A 20693-nucleotide genomic window follows, 5' to 3' on the forward strand; every position below is an offset into this window, starting at 1 on the left:
GTAGGACATTTCTCTACTGTGGTCTCTGCTCCTTGTGACCTCTGCTTTGCTCCTTGGGGTCACTTGCTTTGTGCCCTGCACCAGGTAAGTGGTCACAGAGTGCAGCAGGATGTCCCCGTCCAAGATGACTGGAGACAACTCCAGAACAGACCAAACCAAAACCTACTTTTAAGAAAGGTTCTTCTGCCTCTATGGTCCATCTCACCCTGGACTCCTCGGGTATCAGTCGGGGGTCACTTCTCCATTATTCTCCCCTCCCCCCGGCAGGGGCACACCTGCCATCCCAGAATGCGGCCACCTGCGCCAGGGTTTGGCACAAAGGGGCCAATAAGACAAGTTGACTTTCCAATGATTTCCAGGTCAGACGAGACTCCTGGGTGCAAGCTTGGAATAAAAGGCTTGCAGACACCCTTGAGCAGAGGGCACTGTGGGACTAGAGAAGCAATCGATCAGAATCTGTGAGGCGCGGGAGGGAAAGACTAGAGGAGGGCGAGTTCCATCTTTACAAACCATCGGATACGTTTATTTTGCCGAGGAAGAAGTGAGGGCTCGGATAGGTTGAGGAACTTGCCGCGCGCACACGGCAGAGATGGCAGAGATTCCGGTTTCCTTTGCAGCAGATCTGACACCGATTTGTACCCCTTCACGCGTCCCTGGAACTCCCCTAGGTCGTGGCTGGATCACGGGAAGGGCCAAAGGACAGCGTCTATGCAGATCACTCTGTGGTTCCTTATGCCATTCCCTTTTCTCCCTTCTGCTCCCTGGGAAAATATCCTCCTAGAATCGATCCCAAGGAAGATCTACAATTCCTGAGCCTCAACTGTCGCTCTGTATACTGATGAATTTTGAAACAGGGTCTCTGTATACTACAGATGGGTCTCGAACTCCCGATCTTTCCTGTCTTAGACTACAAGGACATGAAGGACAGCAGTCACTTGGAAAGCCCCCACTGCACAGGGTCTGGAGGTCAGGAATGAGGCTCGGCTCCTTTAAGTCCAGCTTGGGAACGCCCAGAGCGGGCAGCACGGTTCCGGGATCTGCGAGCTGGGAAAGCCTACGCTGCAAGGACCTCCCGGCTCCTGTCCCCTTGGTGCCCCGCCCCGCGCGCCCACTGCTTCCTGGAGCTGCCGGCCTCGGCTTGGGAAAAATGAGCCGCATTTACCACGACAGTGTCCTCCGCAACAAGCCGGTGCAGAGCGTACGACTGCCGGGGTCCTGGGACCCCCCCACCCACCAGGGGTAGGCTGTGATCCGCCCATCCATTCGGCTGCTGACCAGGGGTGGGTTTTACTCTGGCCACCTGGTTGCTGGCTCGGGATGGGTTGCACTTTGTCCCGCTGCTGACCAGGGTTAGACTGGACTTGGAACTACCGGGTACGTCGAGTCCCTGGGGCTCTGGCCCCTGCTCTTAGTCAAGAATGGTTTGTAAGCATCCCTGGAGCCTAGGCTCGAGGCCTTGGTCGAGCTCACAATCTGAGTCCTGTTCAGAGAAAGTTCTGGGTCAGAGGGGGCGCTGGAGGTGAGAGATAAAACTGGCGTTGTCAAAGCCACCTCTGGCCTCCAGGCTGCTCTTCCCAGCATCCTTAACTGCCAACACCAAGAAGAAAGATGTAATTGAAATTCCCGCCTACAGGCATTTTCCCGAAGGGACTCCAGACTCCCAAATGGAACCCTAGAGGCCCTCGGTCCTTACCCCACCCCAGGGCTCTAAACTCCAGTAATTTGTCATGGTGCACCATAGGGGGCCAGCGCATGGTATGGCAGGACCGACAGAGGGAGGGCGGGAGCATCAGGAGGTACAGGCCTTATCCAGAGTAATAAGCAGGATAGTTCCATTTACAATCAGATACACCAAAGAATCACGCTATGTGAGAGAAGCCAATCCCAGAAAGTCAAATACGGTGTCATGTAGGAAGTGGAATCTAAAGTTCAGCTCATAAGGTTCTCAGAGAAGTAGTTTCAGTTCATAGGAGGAATTGGTTCTGAGGATCTAATGTGTACATAGATCTGATTGTGTGAATCGTACACAAAGTGTGTATAGATCAAGTTATCTTGTTAAATGCCTCCAGTGTATACTGTCTTTGTCAGTTTAATGTTTTTAGAAAGAATTTGAGAGGAGAAAATACACAAGACAAGGAGTCTTGGCCCAATGTTCTTCCACTCTCTACCTGCTTAGACCCCACACTTTCCCCATGCTGATGGCTCCAAAGAAAGCCCCCAGGTCCCAGCTTCTGCTTTTGTGAATGCTGTGGTCTGGGAGTGGTAAAGGGGTGGCCCTGGTCACTCTGTGTGGTACCCTGTGATCTTGGGCTAATCCCCCAAACTTCTGAGTCTTGAATTTTCTAGCTGATGGTGACAATAACCGTTTCCCTGGTGGATTATTATGCAGGAGTGGATAGTAACAGGACTGTAAAAGTTCTTTAAAGCAGGGGAAACGTCTCACCAGTGAGGAGGGCTTGTTGCTCTCCAGAGGGCCCGCGTTCACTTCCCAGCACCCACATCAGAGGGCTCAAAACTGCCTGTTAAGTCCAGCTCTGGGGGATTTGACTCCCTCTTCTGAACTCCACAGGTACCAGTACACACTGGCTGACATTCACACAGACACACATACCTACACATAACAAAATCCACTGCCCCCCCCCCCCCCCCCCCCCCCCCCCGCCGCCGCCGCCACCACCACCACCACCACCAAAACAAACAAACAGCAAAACACTCAGGCATGGTGACTCACAACCTTAATCCCAGTACCTGGAAGGCAGAGGCAGGTTAGTCTCTGTGAGTTCAAAGCGGCTTAGTTTACAAGTGACATTCCATTCCAGGACAGCTAGGGATACATGGGAAAACCCTGCCTCAAAAGAAAGAGAGAGAGAAAGAAAGAACCCACTTGTTCCCATATTTGCTTAAATAAAATAGTAGAATCATTTATTTATTTGCAGCACTTTGCTGTGTATTCAAGGCTTGACTTGAACTCACAGCAATCCTCCTTCCCAAGTACAGGGATCCCAGGTATGTGCCATCAAGCCCAGCTCTAACCAACGCTGTACATTTAGTAAGTACTTACATGATCATCTGTGCATCTATGCTCTTAGGCCAGAACAAGAGGAGCACAGTGAGGCAGCTGCTATCTCCTCATTGGTGGATAAGAATCTTGAGGGTCTGGTCACAATTATTGTGTGTGTGTGTGTGTATGTGTGTGTCTGGGGAGGGGGGAGCATCTCTTGACCTCGGCACAACCTGGGAAGGTTCTTTGCAGGGATGGAGGCTCAGATAAGGGAAGCAGACAGTGGCGGCTTCACACCAGACCCCCTCAGAGACAGGTGAATAGAGTCTGGGGTGAGACTTGTTTCTGTCTCAGAGCAGATTCTCACCCAGGCAACTAAACCCTGGTGTGAATTTCCCGAGGACTGACAGAACTTGCCTTCCTTCCTTCTCAACCCCCAGGGGAAATGGCGTCTTGCTAGAGGGGGAGCTGGTGGATGTATCTCGGCACAGCATCTTGGATGCCCATGGCAGGAAGGTGAGTCTGTGTCCTGGGTGCCTCTCACAGGGTCCCCTCCCTCATCCACAAAACATCGTCCCCTGCGCTGGGCTAAGACATGGGGTCCGGGTCAATTCCTGAGGGGCTCATGGAACAGATTGCCCCTTGCTAATTCATTTCTAGAAAGACATCTCTGGGGGATATTGTTGTTACCCCCAAACTTTTCAGGGTTCCTTCTTATTTACCAAAGAAGATCCAAATTTCCAATGTCAGTTCTAGACCTATCTAAAACCCATCTCAGTTGCTTTCCAGCCTGGGCTGCCAAGGGGCCACTCAAGGGTCTGCAGGCCTGCATTGGTCATATGTACATATGGCCTCTTGACTGGCTCAGTCTTTTTTTTTTTTTTGATACGGTCTTATCTAAAAAATAGTCCAGGTTCATTTGAACTCACCTTGAATTTCTATCTTCCTGCCTCTTCCTCCACAGTGCTGGGTCCCTCAGCAGGTTTATGCAGCACTGGAGTTCGAACCCAGGGCCTGGTCTATTCCAGACAAGGATGTGACATTCTCAGGCCTGTTTCAGGCTTGTATTGCTCTTCCTATACCCTTGTCCCACGCCTGTAGAAGCTCTGCTTTTTGAGAATTCACCTTTTCTGACTGTCCCAAAAGTACTATCTGCATCTTCCATATCTGAGTACTTTTTTTTCCCATTTTACATGACCACCACAGTTCCCCCTCTATCTCCTCCCTCCCCCCTCCTCCTACTCCCCCACCTCCGAACTGTGCCTGGCCAGATGAGAACACATGGCCGATAACTTTTCAGCACATTCTTTGCTTTGAAAGGTGCCCCTCCTCCATTGTGTCACTGGGTCCCTGTAATGTACCTGAAAGGAACATTATGCTCTTCCCACGTGATAGGGGAAACTGAGGCATGGGAGTCTTGGGGTGATTTGCCCCAGAACTATATCTGGGAGCAGCAGAGTAGTGGCCCCCCGTTAGGTCCTCAATGTCCTTTCTGTGACATGTTGGCAACATCCACCCTGCCTTGTGGCATTTGGGGACCCTGGTGCTTGGGTTATGGTCATTGGTTGTGTGGAAGCCTTGGAGGCCTGTGATGCCCTGCCACAGTTTGTGTGGCCCAGTATGTGGACAGGTACTCTAGCGAGTATAGGAGTGGATGAGTATTTGAATCAGGCATCTGCCCAGCCTACACATCAGTGTAGGATGATGGGATTTTGAGACAAAGGGTGAGGTGGGCAGAGTGGGGTGGGGGATGGGGTAGTGCCCTCACCCCTTCTTTGCCTCCCCCAGGAGCGCTACTATGTGCTGTATATCCGGCCCAGTTGTATCCACCGACGGAAGTTTGACTCCAAAGGAAATGAAATCGAGCCCAACTTCAGTGCCACCAGGAAGGTGAACACAGGCTTCCTCCTGTCATCTTACAGTAGGTGTCCTGGGCTCTCCTCCCCAAGAGGCTGTTAGACTGGTTCTGGCTTGAGCATCCCCCATTGGATTCCTTCCTGCCCCCCACTTACTCAGAGAATGCGTGTGTTCTACCTTAGCCCCAGGAGCCAGGCTAGTATCCCCAGCGCTTCCATTTCCTGAAGTCTGGCAGGATTTTCCAGACTTGGCTTTGGGCTCTATCATTGTGTGTGGAGACCAGTCCAGGTCCGGCACTCTCTGATCTATCCAGATGTTTGCTTGGTGGCTCTCAATCTCCTTGTAGTAGCTACTTTTAGTGTATAATTACTCTTCTTGGTGCTGTGACAAAATGACCAGACGAAAGCGACTTCAAGGGAGAAGGGATTTGCTTTGACTCATGCAACAGGAAAGTGCTGGCGGCAGAACTACTAGACAAGCCTTGGGAACACATCGCAGGAGTCTGGGGGCAACCATGCATGCCTTCTGCACCTTAAAGACAGCCACTGCCCTGTGAACCCTGCTGTCTGCAGGGTTAGGACCTGGGTTCCTTGCTGAGCTCTCTCTGCCAGGGCAGGGTGTGTGATCTTTCACTCCTTCGGCTTTTTGGGGGCCCACCACCCTGGATCCCAAATAAATCACACACGGAGACTTATTCTTAGTTATGAATGCCCGACCTTCGCTTGGCTTGTTTCTTGTCAGCTTTTCTTAAATTATCCTATCTTTTGCCTCTCGGCTTTTATCTTTCTCTATTTCTGTATACCTTCCTTTACTTCTCTCTTCATGGCTTGCTGTGTAGCTGGGTGGCTGGCCACTGATGTCCTCTGTTCCTTGTTCTTTTATTGCTCCTTGTTCTTGGTTCTCTTTCTATTTATACTCTCTGCCTGCCAGCCCTGCCTATCCTTGTTCCTGCCTTGATACTGGCCGTTCATCTCTTTATTAGGACCATCGGGCATTTTGGACAAGCACAGCAACACAGCTTCACAGAGTTAAATAAACGCAGCGTAAACAAAAGTCACACACCTGAAAGTAATATTCCCCAATAAGGGCCAGCCTGGAGTAGCCCGGTAGGGGGTGTGGGGACCATAAGCTGAGTGCTGGTTCTAGAACCTGAAGGAACTATGCTTAGTCCCAGAGACTCGGTTGGAAGGCAGAACTGTACTGTGAGTGTTTGAACACTGCCCCCACTATGTCTTGGTTTTTCTCCTCTCTGAGATGGAAATAACAAAGCCAAAGACCCTTGACAAGGGCTGATTCTATGACAGACACTGTGCTGAATGCTCCACTTGCTTTTTCTCCCCTATACTGCATGTTAGGGTTGTCCGATTGGCTCCATTTTTATCCCTATTCTCCAGGGACAAAGCGAAAGCTCTCTTGCCCAGATTGCAGTAGAGTCCAGATTTGCTCCAGGTAGCCTGGCTCCAGAGTCCAGGTCATAAAGCCTCTGCTGTGGACTTCTCTGATGAGCCCTGGCAGGAGAGATGCCCTCAACAGCTCCTGAGAGTACTTGGAGAAGTTTCCTTATATGCTAACGGCCCTGCATCATATGCTCTACAGAGACAGAAGCTAAGGGGGACACTGACAGGCTCACGCTCGAGGTGCTGAAGGGCCTGGTGAACAAGCCAGACCTGCTGGAGCTGACAGAGAGCCTCACCCCAGAGCAGACGGTGGCATTTTGGATGCCGGAGTCAGAGATGGAGGCCATGGAACTCGAACTGGGGACTGGAGTACGGTTGAAAACTCGGGGTGATGGCCCCTTTATCGGTGAGCACTGTGGTTCACTTTGCCTGTTCCAATAGCCTATAGGCCAGTGGTTTTCAACCTTCCTAATGCTGTGAGCCTTTAAGACAGTTCCTCATGTTGTGGTGAACCCCAATCATAAAATTATTTTGTTGCTACTTCATTATTGTAATTTTGCTACTGTAACGAATCATCATTTAAATATCTGTATTGGAGGATATCTGATACGCAACCCCCAAAGGGGTTGAGACCCACAGGTTGAGAACCACTGTTGGCTTCCCTTCAGAGGCTCCCCGTCTCTCTTGCTTAGAGCTGTGGGAGAAGGCCCAGTGTGGCCTTCCACGGGGGCCTGACCTGTGATCCTGAGCTTTACTCCTACGTCTATGGTCAAGTGTCCTGGGGCCATTGGTCTGGGACGCACCATGGTATCCCAGGATACCATACAACTCTTATAGCTGGCCCTTGCTTTCTAGTGCTTTGGGATTCCCACCAAGAACCTTAGTAGCCATACCAGAGAACAGGGCCAACCCAGACGTAAAGGGCCCCATCAGAATGAAGTGCCTTAGCCTGGCTGGTTCACTACAAGAAGAAAAGCCATTTGGTGTGTAATACAGTTTTGCCTGCTAAGTTCTACACATTCTGTAACCTGTAAAGCGTTTTGGCCTAGAATGGTGATATTGCGTATGTTTTGTCCCAGTTGTAATGTTTCAGTCCATCGCCCAGCTTTGGCCGCTGCTATCATACAGCTGTGAAGACCTACCTTGGTTTCTGTCAGACTGCTTTTCAGTGCTGTACTGAGTATCTTAAGGACTGTAGAAAGGATGCTGCCACTTCTTCCTTCAAGGCTGTTTTGTAGTATATATAAGGACTGGAATTGTGTTTTTGAAGGAAAGCATTCAAGTATGGCAATACACTATCTGTGTTTTCACCATTCAAAGTGCTGTTTAGTAGTTGAAACTTAAACTATTTAATGTCATACAATAAAGTGACCAAAGTGTACTATGCTCTTTATTGCATTTTCTTAGCTTTGAAAAAAATCTGTGCATATATTGTTTCATAGGAAATGTATAGCCTTTGATGTCCTGTTCTTTGGTACGTTTAGTTGTTTACTACTTCAAAGGTCAGGAAGTTTGGATTTTGAATCTGTTATATATACTAAATTCTGTAAGAGGAGATCTCTGACCTCAAAAAGAATTTACATACCAGGTAAAAAAAAGAAGAGGAAGAAAAGTCATTCAACTTCTCTTCTTTCAGATTCCTTAGCCAAACTGGAGCTGGGGACTGTGACCAAGTGTAATTTTGCTGGTGATGGAAAGACAGGGGCATCCTGGACAGACAACATCATGGCCCAAAAGTCCTCACAGAGGGACACAGTGGAGATCCGAGAGCAAGGAGATGGAGCAGAGGATGAGGAATGGGTAGGTCAAGGGGATGCCTGTGGCCCTGAACCTTGGTAGGAGTTTTGTACATATGGGACATGGTTGAAGTAAAATGAATTGAAGGCAAGATAAATCCTTCGTAATTCCTAGGTGTGTTAGCATCAGGGAAATTCCCTCACGGAATTAGGAATTACCGGAGGGTGGCAACCTGAGGCATTTCTTGCTGGAGAAACAGAACCCAAAGCCCCAGAGATTTATAAAAGCAAGGACTGGAAGCAAAAATTATAGAAAGAGCCAGGGACTGTCATTAAGTTTCAAAATGTTTCTCTTGAAGTGATACATTATTCCAGGGAGGTCTTTGAGCAACCAAATGTTTTTTCTTCCTTAGTCGGGACTCCAAAGCCTGAAAAGTGGCTGAATACTAACCTGGTTTTACCAATGATTCCAGTGCCGAGGGTTAACACCCTAGTTTATATGCAGCTGTTTATCTGAAGTGTGTGTTTCACCTGAACGCATACCAAAGGCTTCCTAATAGGACATTTAGAGCAAAGAAATCCCAGAAAAGTTAGGTATTCACCTCAGAAAGGACAAGGACGACTTTGGCCAACGAAGGCCAGGGAAGGGCGTGTGAAGGATTTGGGCTCCCTTCTGTGTCAGTAAAACTGACAAATGGTGGATTTGCTGGATGGGCTGGGGAGTGCTGGGGAGTCAGTGCTAATGATGGGAGGCCAAGGCAGTGAGTGGCTGAGGATCCCGTGGCTACTGCAGAATCAGACTCATCTGAAGATTGCCAGGAGACTCTTATGAAATATGCTCTACTCACATTCCTTCACTGCTTTGTATATCTGCAGGATGACTGAAGTGCCTCCTCCTGCTGTTAGCATCTGAGATGGTGTCCTTGAGAAGTGGCCATCCTGACTTCCACCCTGGAAAGAACAGTCTGTCGGGCTGAATACCATTAACACATTCTGTGGAGATCAAATCCAAGACCTTGAGGCTCACAGGGGGTTTCCAGGCTACAACTTTTGTTTTTTTATTTTTGTTTTTATTTGTTTGTTTGCTTGGTTTTTTGAGACAGAGTTTCTCTGTGTAGCTTTGGTGCCTGTCCTGGAACTCGCTCTGTAGCCCAGTCTGGCCTCGAACTCACAGAGATCTGTCTGTCTCTGTCTCCCGAGTGCTGGGATTAAAGGCATGTGCCACCACTGCCCAGTTTAGGCTACAACTTTTGTATGTCTGTGTCCCTCTTTGGATGCAAAGCTAGCTTTGCTAGACCTTTCTCCAGTGTTCCTTTCCCTAGGTGGTGGGCATGTATTAGATGAGTTCCCCAAGTCCTGATGCACAATTAAGGAATGTCCCTGTCTGAGACAGAGGAGCTCTGGGGGAAAATGAATGGGTTTTTTCTATTCTTGCTGTTTTCTCCTTTCTATCCTGTGCCAGCCGTCTCCTTGTGCCCCTGTTCTCCTGATCTGTTCTTTCCCATCGCTTACCCAAGGTCCTACTTCTATTCTGCTCCATGTCTCTGTGGGGTTTCCTGCCTTAGACCTCTGTCTTACTGCTCTGATGAAGCACCATGACCAAAAGCAACTTGGGGAAGAAAGGGTTTATTTCACTCACCATTCCATGTAACAGTTCATCATCCAAAGCAGTGCTGGCAGGAACTCAAGCAGGACAGGAACCCGGGGGCAGGAGCAGAGGTCACAGAGGATGCTGCTTACTGGCTTTGCTCAGCCTGCTTTCTTATAGAACCCAGAACCTCCAGCCCAGGAGTGATGCTGGCTCTCCTCCATCAACCACTAAATAAGAAAAGGCCTTACAACCAGGTTTTATGAAGACATTTTCTCATTGAAGATTCCCTCCTCTCAGATGACTCTAGCTCATGTCGAACTGACATAAAACCAGCCAGCACAGACCCACTTGGCTGCTCTCCTGGAAGGCCAGCAGCCTTTCTGGCTGGTGCACAGATCTTGACTCGTTCCACTAGGCCAACTTTTAAATTTTTATTTATTTTCAATTTTTTTAAAATGGCAATCAAACCTAGGGCTTCATGCTTGCTCTGTAAGTTATCTGCCATGCCTTTAGCCACAGCCATGGACCACATGTTTTTGGAAGCATTCTTTCTGTTGTTTTGTACTTGGAGAATTTTTATGAATGAGTGAATCCTCAAATTCCTCCACACTACTGGGTTCTCGTGAAGTGTTAATGAATGAGTTTTATGAATGAGTGAATTTTCAGGAAGGAATTCCTCCACACTACTGGGTTCTCATGAGGTGTTAATGATCTTGCAGCTGTGCCACCTTCCTAGCAGAGAGCCTCCGGTCTTTGGAGATGAACATTTCCTCGTTGGGTAGGTGTGTCTCTTTTCAGATCTGGGCATGATCTGAAGTGGAAGTCTACATGTCCTGAGTTTGATTCTATGTCACCATGGCAGCTGTACGTATCCTGCTTGATCCTGGGAAGAAGGGGTGAAGGAGGATAGGATTACTGAGTCCCCTTAATGTGTCAAATGCAATGCCAGATGCTTTCTGTGACCATGACTGGCGCTGCCAATACTGAGTTCTTCCTGGTGTGTTAAGTCCTTGGAGTATTCTGTCACAACGCTCCTATAATGCACGTATGATTAGTATCCCCATGTTTTTAGGTACATAAACTGAAGCTTTGAGGCTCTATGAATAGTATGTATTGCCAGAGAAAGGAATCTAAACCCAGGCAGTCAGTTTCAAAGCCTACTTTTCTTTTTCTTTTTCTTTCTCTCTCTCTCTCTCTCCCTCCCTCCCTCCTCCTGCTCCTCCTCCTCCTCTTCTTCTTCTTCTTCTTCTTCTTCTTCTTCTTCTTCTTCTTCTTCTTCTTCTTCTATCCACACACCTTTCAGGCTGACCTTGAACTTGCTATCTAGCTAAGGATGTCTTGACCTTCTGATTCTCCTGCCTTTCCCCAGTGTTGGGATAATAAACACGCATCTCCATGCCTGTTTTGTGTGATGCCAGAGCGCACACTCAGGACCGTGTGCATACTAGGTGAGCACTCGGCCAACTGAGCTACATCCCCAGTCCCAAAGTTCACATTCCCCCACACACTTGTTTTGTTTTGTTTTTTAAGACAAGGTTTCACTGTGTGTCCTTTGCTGATCTTGAACTCACTATAGGCAGACCAGGTTGGTCTTGAACTCATGATATCTGCCTGCCTTTGCCTTCTAAATACTGGGATCAAAGTCCACATTTTTGATTACTGGATTCTTTTGCCTCCACCTGCAAACTACCGAGAAGGAAAAGGGGATCAGAGAGGTCAGACAACTCTCCCAGTTTCTAAGGGGAGGATCCAGGCTTGGAGTCCAGAGCTTCCAAAGGCAAAGTTCTTGTCTCTTCCCTTGTCCCTGCTTCCTTGGCCACAAAATGTTTTTGGATATAAGGGCAAGAGGATATAGAATCATGTCATTGGTGTCCTGTATCTGGGGCAGCTTACAGACAGGTCACGATGGGGTCTTATCCTTGAGGATGGTTAGGAATAGGTTATCTGGGGACACTGGGACGTCCTATTGCACAAAGCTCCAGGCAACCCCTGGAGCAGGCCAGCCTTTTAATGTCCTGAGGCAAAGGGCTCTGATCCTGGGCTTTAAGGAAGGAAAGGTCACATAGTTGGAGTTCAGAGGGTAGAATAGCTTGGGACGTGTGTTTTAGAGAAGGCTAGACATGGGGCATGGCAACTTCATGCTCACTAAAGCTTTGAGGACTTTATCCTTAGTGTCCTGGACGCTAGTGGTCCTGTGGAGAAGTGAGGACTGATTCATCTATTTTGAAGCTCAGTTGCTCGAGAAGAAATGGGAGCAGTGAGCTTCTGCTGGAATCCGCTGCAATCACTCGGTGAGAGGGCAGCGTGGTTTGCTCTGCAGCAGAGACAAAGAGAGAGGAAAGGGCTCGTACCCAGAGGTATGTAGGAAGCAGAATCAACAAGCCCCAGTAGAGAGGAAGGAGACAAGAATATGTTCAGACTCTGATGAGCGGAAGTGTTGGGGTGCATATGGTTGTTTAGTAGGAGCCCAGCCTGAGGCTAGGCTGAAAGACACTCCTAGGGAAGGAAACCAGGTTTCCTGTAGAGAAGACGGGCATGGTGGCTCATGCCTATAATCCCACTGCTTGGGAGGCAGAAATGTAGAAGGGTTGCCAACAGTTTGAGGTTAGCCTGGGCTACAGGTTGAGGCCATACTTCAATAAAACCAAACCCAAAACCATACATGCAAACGAACAACACAAAAGGGCCAGCAAGCTGGCTCAGTGGGTAAAAGCGACTGCCACCAAGCCTGAAGCTGAGTCTGATTCCCAGAACTTACATAGTGGAAGAGAGGACCAACTCCAGCAGCTGTTGGCCAATTTCCACACTCATTCATGTTGCAGCTCACAAGCACCTACCCCTCCACATAAACAACAACAAAATAGATTACAGTTTAGCAGTTAGAGAAACTGAGTTACAACCCACTTCCCACGATAGAAAGGTACTTGGTTCAAAGCTGGGTAGGGACCTGGGGGCTCACACAGGTACCTTGAATAAGTGGAAAAGACTCACAATTTCACCCTGTTATTATCTTGCCTCTTTAATATGTCTACATGTAAAATTGGACTTTACTCTTCCTATTGTTACTATGTAATGATGGTCAGTGCGCAGTCATATTTTTTTGAGGCTCTTTAGACCAGGCTGATCACAGAGTCACAGAGATCTGCCTGCTTCTGCTTCCACAGCGCTGAGACTAAAGTGCTCATCATTACAGCGGGCTCCTCACTGTCGTTTGGATGATTTAGGAGCAGGTGTCCAGAGTCAGGTCACTGGGAATCTAGGCATCTTTTGTAAAATTCTTGCTATATTGCCAAGTTGCTTCCCCAAAGGGCTGTTCTAGACTCGGCCTCAGGGCCAGTGCAGGAGAGAACTGATTTCATGCTACTCATGCCAGACTGGGGGTGAAGATTTTGAACAAATATTTGATAAAGTGAATATTCTTAAATATATTTTATCGTTTCTTCTACTTATAGTAAAATTAATTTTCCTCTTCTTCTTCTTCTTCTTCTTCTACTTCTTCTCTCTTTCTTTCACAAAGATCCATCTGCCTCTGCTACCTGAGTGTTGGGATTAAAGGCATGCACCCCTACTGTCTGGCCTGCATCTAGTTCTTTAAAAAATAGTTTTGGTTACATTTATTACTTACTGTGTGTGCGCACACAGACAACCTGCTGAAGTTTGTTCTTCCATCACGTGGGTTCTGGGACTCCAAATCAGGTCATCAGAATTGGCAACAGCGCCTCCACCTGCTGAGACATCTCACTGGCCCCTGTATCTGTATCTATTCCTTTTGAAGGCTGATGACTTTCAACTTCTGCCTCTCCCTCCCGTTTCTGTCTACCAAGTATTACAGGCACGTGCCATCACACCAGCATTTATACAGGGCTGGAGATGGAACTCCGGGTTTGGTGGAGGCACTTTAGCACCTGTGCTACAACCCTAGCTTTATCATCGCCATACCTTTTTGTTATTATGTTATTGTTCCTGCGTGAGCATAGGGACAGTGTGCTGCAGCAAATGTGGAGAGGTGAGAGAGAGTTTTTGGACTGGTGCTGCTCCACAGCCAAACTATGATACTCCCTACACCACATATTAAAATTAGTTTATGCCAAGGGCTGCAAAGATGGGTAAAACTACTTCTCCCAAAGGACCGGAGTTGCTCCCAGTACTCATATCGGGTGGTTCACAGCTAAATTGTGTAATGCCAGCTTCACAGTGCTCCCTTCTAGCTCTGAGGGCACCTAAACAAATGCATTCACACCAGCACAAAGACACATGCATATACACAATTAAAACCAAATCCTTAAAATTATTTTACTACAGACTATTGTGTTATAGTTCAATTGCCCTACTCAACATCTGAATCATTTTGCCACACTTCAGGGCAATTGGCCCTTTGAATTATTATTTACAACCCTTCACCCCACCGGGATGTATGCATTGGTGCAAGTTTTTTTTTTAATTATTTTTTAATTTATTATTATTATTTTATGTTCATTGGTGTGAGAGTCAAATGCCCTGGAACTGGAGTTACAGACAGTCGTGAGCCGCCATGTGGGTACTGGGAATTGAACTCAGGACCGCTGGAAGAGCAGCCAGTGCTCTCAACCGCTGAGCCATCTCTCCCAGCCCCTGGTGCAAGTTTTTAATTCCAGCTTTTAGGACAGAGAGAGAGAAAGAGAGAGAGGCAGGAGAATCTGAATTCGAAGCCAGCCAGGGCTACACAGTGGGATCCTGTTTCAAAAAAAAAAAAAAAAAAAAACAACATACAAATAAGGAAACAAAGGTGTTCCCAGTTCGAGACCAACCGTACCTTTTAAATGGGCTTGCATGAAAAATCCCATGTGATTTCGACTTTACCATCTGTACGAGTTTTTCCCCCCTGATTTATTGCAGCATTGTAATACTAAAAAATAAAAATCCAGTTTTTGCTGGCCCAAGGTTAGGACGGCGAAGCCACGCAAGCTCCCTCCGGGTCCCTCAAACTGGCGCAGTAGCTGGCTGGAGTTGCCGTTCTGGATCCGCGTTGACGACGCGGTTGGCTTCGTCATGGAACCAGAGTGAAGGGCCCAGTACGGGATTCATGTCCTAGGCAGGCTCGGATTGATAATCAGGCTGGCCCCTCGGCTTCCACACCCGTGGTTCCCAGGCGAGCCCGCCGACCTCTCCAGGGCGCCAGAGCGGCCGGACCCCTCGGTGCTCGGACCCCAGGGCAACAGGGCTGTGTTTCCGGGAGCAGTTTTGGGCAGGGCACCAACCGGAAGTGCCCGTGTTGTGGCGGAAGGAGGAGCTTGCTTGGAGCAGCTGGTGCCGAGAGAAGCGGGACCGGCAAAGATGATTCAGGCGATTCTGGTTTTCAACAACCATGGGAAGCCGCGACTGGTCCGCTTCTACCAGCGTTTTGTGAGTGCGGCCCGGCCCGTCACGCACCCGCGTCCATTCCCCTCCCCTCGGCGCGCAGCAGCGCTCGCCAGCACCTCGGGCTCCGGCACCGTGCGTGACCCACCGCCTCATCCTCCCGGGGACCCGGCTCTTCTGTGCTCTGACACTTTCCCTTGGGTCTTAGGCCAGACACGGCACACAGTGTGCCTCACTGGGATCTTGGACGACAAAAACCATTGTCTTTAGGCTTTTTTTTTAAAAAAATTTAATTGATGAGCGTAGTTTTGTGATAGTCGGGTCTTTAGGTTCTTGTAAGTTTTTTGTTTTCTCAAGGTGAGGAGAAGTTCTTTCCTGGAATTACTTGCTTCATTGTTGGCTGGGACTTATCAGGGTTGGTCTACCCTTTACCCAGTAAGATTACAGAAACTCTCTTTCAAAATTGGGGTTAACCCGGGGTGGGGGTTAGTGGCGCACACCTTTTTTAATCCCAGCACTTTGAGAGGCAGAGGCAGGCGGATCTCAGGGAGTTTGAGGCCAGCCTGGTCTACAAAGCGAGTTCCAGGACAGCCAAGACTGTCTCAAAACCTGTCTCAAAAAGGGGGAGGAATAAAATGAGGTATATTACAAGCTGTCAGGTGTAGCGGTGTGCACCAGTAAGCTCAGAACTCAGGAGATGGAGTCCTAAGGATGAGGACTTCAAAGTTATCCTCGGATAGACAGTTGTTCAAAGCCAGCTTAAGCTGCACCAGACCGTATCTCAAGAAAGCAAATAACTAAACAAATGCTGTCACGGGATGGCTCAGCAATATTCATTTTCTAGAATCATTTCCTTTGGGAAAACGCAAACGTCGTTATTTGTCTCTCATCCCCCAACATTTTATTCGTGGCTAGGTTTCAAAATACAAAACCGAGAGACTGGTTAAACCCAAGGGGAATGGAATTAGAAAACATTCAGGCTTCAGCCCCACCTTTCCTACTCTTGTGTGAGTTGACAAGGGAGAAATGTCTCTAGGATTTTTATTCCTTTTTCGTCATAAATGAAAAATAATTTGCTTTTTTATTTTTACTTTTGGTTTTTCAAGACAGGGTTTCTCAGTAGCTATGGAACCAGTCCTGGAACTCACTCTATAGATCAGGTTGGTCTTGAACTCACAGAGATCCGCCTGCCTCTGCCTCCCAAGTGCTGGGATTAAAGGCGTGCACCACCATTGCCCGGTTAATTTGCTTTTTTAAGTAGGCGTTTCAAGCAGCATTTAAAAAAAATACGCTTAATATAACTTCAACTTGTGTATACATTTGTTTCTCCTAAGTTATTGAGATATAAATGACTAAAAAGAAAAGAGATATGTAAATGACTATACAGCTACTTATCATATCACAGTTTGAGAACCTTTTTATCTCTACCCTTAAAGAAACTCCTCCCTTTTAGCAGTCTACTTCACTGTCTGTAAGCAAGCACTTGCTTTCCTTTTAAGTTTTTTTTTTTTAAATATTTATTTATTATGTATACAATATTCTGCTTCCATGTGTGCCTGCAGGCCAGAAGAGGGCGCCAGATCTCATTACAGATGGTTGTGAGCCACCATGTGGTTGCTGGGAATTGAACTCAGGACCTTTGGAAGAGCAGGCAATGCTCTTAACCGCTGAGCCATCTCTCCAGCCCCTCCTTTTAAGTTTTTGAACGTTTTATCTAAGTAGAATTGTAATAATGTATGGGCTTTTTAGTCTTTTACTTATGAAGACATACTCAAGTTTCATCTGTATTGTAGCATTCATATATATGTGTTCTTATTTTGAAGCAGGATTTCATTATGTAGCTCTGGTTGGCTTGGGACTGGAGGTCCCCCTAGGCTTGGTGGCACAGATCTATGTTCACTGTACTTGGGAAACTGAGGTAGGAGTATTGTGAGTTCAGGGCCAACTTCGGGTACATAATGAAGACATTATAAGCAGCAAAAAACAAAATCCAAACAACCAACCGCCAAAAGAGTAGAAAAGATTCTCTAGCCCAGCCTTCCACATCCCGAAGTTTCAGGCATGCCATTGTGCTTTGCTGCTCGATCCATGTTTCCCATTATTGCTGTATCTAGCGTTTATAAATAATGCTACTGTGACCATTCATGTGTTGAGTTTTAGTTTTAGTAGGCATAGCTTTTCATTTCTCTTGCATTAGTAGTAGAATCATTAATAACTCAGTGATAAACTTTTTTTAAGTAGTTTATTTTTTATTCTTATGTACATTGGTGTTTTCCTGCATGTATGTCTGCGTAAGGGTGTTGGGTCTCCTAGAACTGAAGTTACAGACAGTTGTGAGGTGCCATGTGGGTGCTGGGAATTGAACCTGGGTCCTCTGCAAGAGTAGTCGATTAACCCCTGAGCCATCTCTCCAGCTCCAATGGTAAACATTTTAAGAACCTTCTAAAGTGTTTTCCAAGTGGTTGTACCCTTTCACACTGTTATCAACAATGTATCAGTATTCTATTTTCTTCATATGTCTTTCAATGTGTATCTTCTTTGTTTGGTTTGTTTTCTGAACTAGGGAGTGAATTTAGGGCCTCTCTCATTCTAGGCATTTTTCCTCCACTGGGCTATAAATCCTAGCCATGTTGCCTTTAATTAAAGGCATTTTAGTGGATGAAAATGAATCTCTTTTTAAAAGGGTTTGATGTCTGTTTCCATAGTAACTAAGGATGCTGATCACCTATCTTTTCTTATGCTTATTAGCTATTTGTATGTCTTTGAAGATCATAGACTTGTTTAAGAACCTCTTGAGTGAGAGTCCCTTGAAAATTGCAGCGTACTAATAGATAGGAAGGATTGTTAAAATAACTGGGGCATGGAAGCAGCTCAAAGTTTGCCTTTCTGTTGAGCTAGGAATTAGTTGGCCTCATTGTTCCATACCACCTCATTTTTGCCACTTTCACCTATAGTTGGATAAAGGACTTCAGTTGAAAAGATGTTTCTGTCAGCTTAAAAAAGTGCTGATGCTTAACGTGCTTTGTGCTTCTGAGCACGCAGAGTTAATCTTTGACAACATCCTGGCAAATGTGAGCTTGGTGTGTTCACATGGAAACCAGAAAGATAGTGATTGATTTGTTCCAGTTTGTGGGCCAGTGGTTAACAGGTTTGCATCCATGTGTTCACTAGGCGCTGAGAGCCTTTAGAGCCCACATTGAGCCAGCCATTTCCTCAGTGACTAGTTCCTGGTTTTTGTGTCCCCCCCCCCCCAATACTTCATAGCTTTTAAATAACTGGCCCTCTCAAAGCTAAGTGCGGTGGTGTACAATGAAAAGGACTAGTTTTTTTGTTTGCTTTTTTTTTGTTTTTCAAGACAGGGTTTCTCTGTAGTTTTTGGATCTGGCTATTTTAGACCATGATATCCGCCTGCCTCTGCCTCCCAAGTGCTGGGATTAAAGGTGTGCACCACCACTCCCTGGTTTAGGGATTAATTTTTTAAAATGTGTTTTCCTGATTTAAGGAAGATTCAAGTTGAATGTTTACTTACGCTGTGCCCCTCAGAGTGTGGTCCCCAGACCCGAAGCACTGGTGTCCTGTAGGAGCTTGTTAGAACTTAAGAGTAGTCTCGGGCTCTAGCCCAGGCATATTAAAGAGGAACCTGCATTTAAACATCATCCCTAACTGATTGATCCCACATTACGATGTGAGAAGACTATCTAGAGGGTTAAATTTTCTTTTTAGACTTATTTATTTTATGTGTGTGACTGTTTTGCCTGAAGTTATGTGTGTCTACCACATACGTACTTGGTGCCATTGGAGTTCAGAAGAGGGCGTTGGATCCCTTGGGACTGGATTAACTAATGGTTGTAGCCACCTGTGGCGACTGGGAATTGAACCTGGGTCCTCTCTCTGTAAGAGTAGCAAATGCTTTTAAAGACTAAACCAATTCTCCAGCTCCTGATCTCGAGTTTTGTTGTTGTTGTAGGTTTTTTGTTTGTTTGCTTGGTTGGTTGGTTGGTTGGTTTGGTTTTTCAAGACGGGGGTTCTTTGTGTAGCCTTGGCTATCTTGGAACTCACTCTGTAGACCAGGATGGTCTAGAACTCACAGAGATCTGCCTGCCTCTGCCTCCAAAGCATGTGCCACCACTGCTGGTCTCTCTTCTAGAGTTTTTAACTACTTAGTTTCTGTCTGGTTTTCCCCTAATCCTTTTTGTTTGTTTTGAGACAGGGTCTTACTGTGTATCCCTGGCTGACCTGGATCTTACTATGTAGATCAGGCTGGCCTTGAACTCACAGATCCTCCTGCTTCTTTCTGATATTAAAGCATTCCTACCCCACCCCCCACCTTTATACAGGGTCTCATGTTCCTCCTGCCTTCACTTACCAAATGCTGGGATTACAGACTTGCTCTACTGCAGTGGGCTTTGTTTCTCTGCTCCTCTCTACCCCTCCCCACTCTTCCCTCTGTTTTGTTTTGTTGAGCTAGTACAGTTCAAGCTGGCCTGGAATTCACAATATAAACCAGGCTATCCTTCAATTCAGTGACAGTCCTGCCTTAGCCTCCAGCATGCTGGACTTGCAGAAGTGAGCCATCACGCATGACTTTTTATAAAACTCATACATGTAAGTGGAAATCAAATGTGATTTATCAAGTGTTACATTCACAGTTGAGGTTTCTCAAGATTGCGAGTGACTATTAAGTGGAAAAAGTTTATTTGTAGTTTTGTTTAGTTGCCCAAAATTCAGATCTGCAAATATAGCATTTTCTGTTTCTCCCAATTGCTGGTGAGCAAAACAGCATCTTATATGTAGCACTGGTATTACAGTTTAAAAACACTGACAAATTTATCTTTGAGGCAATGTACATGATTACATCTTGACCTTCACACAGTGCTGGAACTTTGAGATTTGTTAATTACACAGTATAGATATTTTTTTCAGGGGAAAAAAAAAAGCTGGGCAGTGATGGTACTTACCTTTAATCCCAGCTCCCAGGAGGCAGAGGTGGGTGGATCTCTGTTTAAGGCCAGTTCTATGGAACTAGTTTCAGGACAAGGCTTCACAAAGAAACCCTGTCTCAAAAAAAAAACCAACCAACTACCCAAACAAAACTTGAGGATCTTTGTGAGGCTATGAATTCTGATTCCTTGTCTATAAAATGGCAATATTGGTGACTGAGATACTTAGGTAAATAAGCCACCTTACTCTCTGGAGCCCTGTCTTTCCCGTAGTCATTCTCGGTTCTCCCTGTGTCTATACATGATCTTTTCCAGTTGTCCTCAGTGTAAATCCCCCTTTCTACATAGCCGTCCTTATCGACGGACACTCTGTTCTCACTTGCCCCCAACCCGGCTTTTTGTTGTTGTTCCACAGCCAGAAGAAATTCAGCAGCAGATTGTTCGAGAGACTTTCCATCTGGTTCTCAAGCGGGATGACAACATCTGTAACTTCTTAGAAGGTGGAAGGTAAGCCATCAGCTTCAGGTCACCAGCCCCTAGTCCCCAGAGCCATGTTTTGGGGGCCTTCGTTATTTTTGTTTCTTCTGGTACCCTCAGGGATCAGTGGCTAGCTGATGCAGCATAACCTGTGTGTGGGAGGGGGTGTTATTAAGACTGGCTTTCTCTATGTAGCCCTGGCTAGCCCTGAACTCGGAGGTCTGCTACCTCTACCTCCCACATGCTCGGATTAAAGGTGCACACCACTACACCAGACCCATATAACCCATTCTTAGCATGAGCTGCTCAGGGAGACAGCCTGGCTCTCTTTGGGAGACGCTTGCTTTACTCTGATTT

At 46.8% G+C, this 20693-nt stretch overlaps 2 protein-coding genes across 2 annotated transcripts in view; both read left to right on the top strand.

Moving 5' to 3' along the window:
* Positions 1-1050: 1050 nt before the first annotated feature.
* On the top strand, positions 1051-9161 carry LOC121446949 (arpin). The gene is made up of 6 exons (XM_041649855.1): positions 1051-1239; positions 3442-3517; positions 4790-4922; positions 6455-6661; positions 7892-8055; positions 8868-9161. The coding sequence occupies exons 1-6, from the start codon at positions 1148-1150 to the stop codon at positions 8874-8876; spliced, it is 681 nt and encodes a 226-aa protein (XP_041505789.1). The 5' UTR covers positions 1051-1147; the 3' UTR covers positions 8877-9161.
* A 5645-nt stretch (positions 9162-14806) lies between these two features.
* The window catches only part of LOC121446956 (AP-3 complex subunit sigma-2), a 39044-nt gene continuing 33157 nt past the window's right edge, over positions 14807-20693 (top strand). Inside the window, exons 1-2 of the mRNA XM_041649867.1 lie at positions 14807-14964; positions 20275-20366. Coding sequence (XP_041505801.1) covers positions 14896-14964; positions 20275-20366 — 161 coding nt within the window. The 5' untranslated portion in view covers positions 14807-14895. The remainder of the gene's footprint in view (positions 14965-20274; positions 20367-20693) is intronic.

This window comes from Microtus oregoni, unplaced genomic scaffold (assembly GCF_018167655.1).
Source record: "Microtus oregoni isolate MIOR12 unplaced genomic scaffold, Mior012 000000F_ref0000247, whole genome shotgun sequence".
Classification (NCBI taxonomy): domain Eukaryota; kingdom Metazoa; phylum Chordata; class Mammalia; order Rodentia; family Cricetidae; genus Microtus; species Microtus oregoni.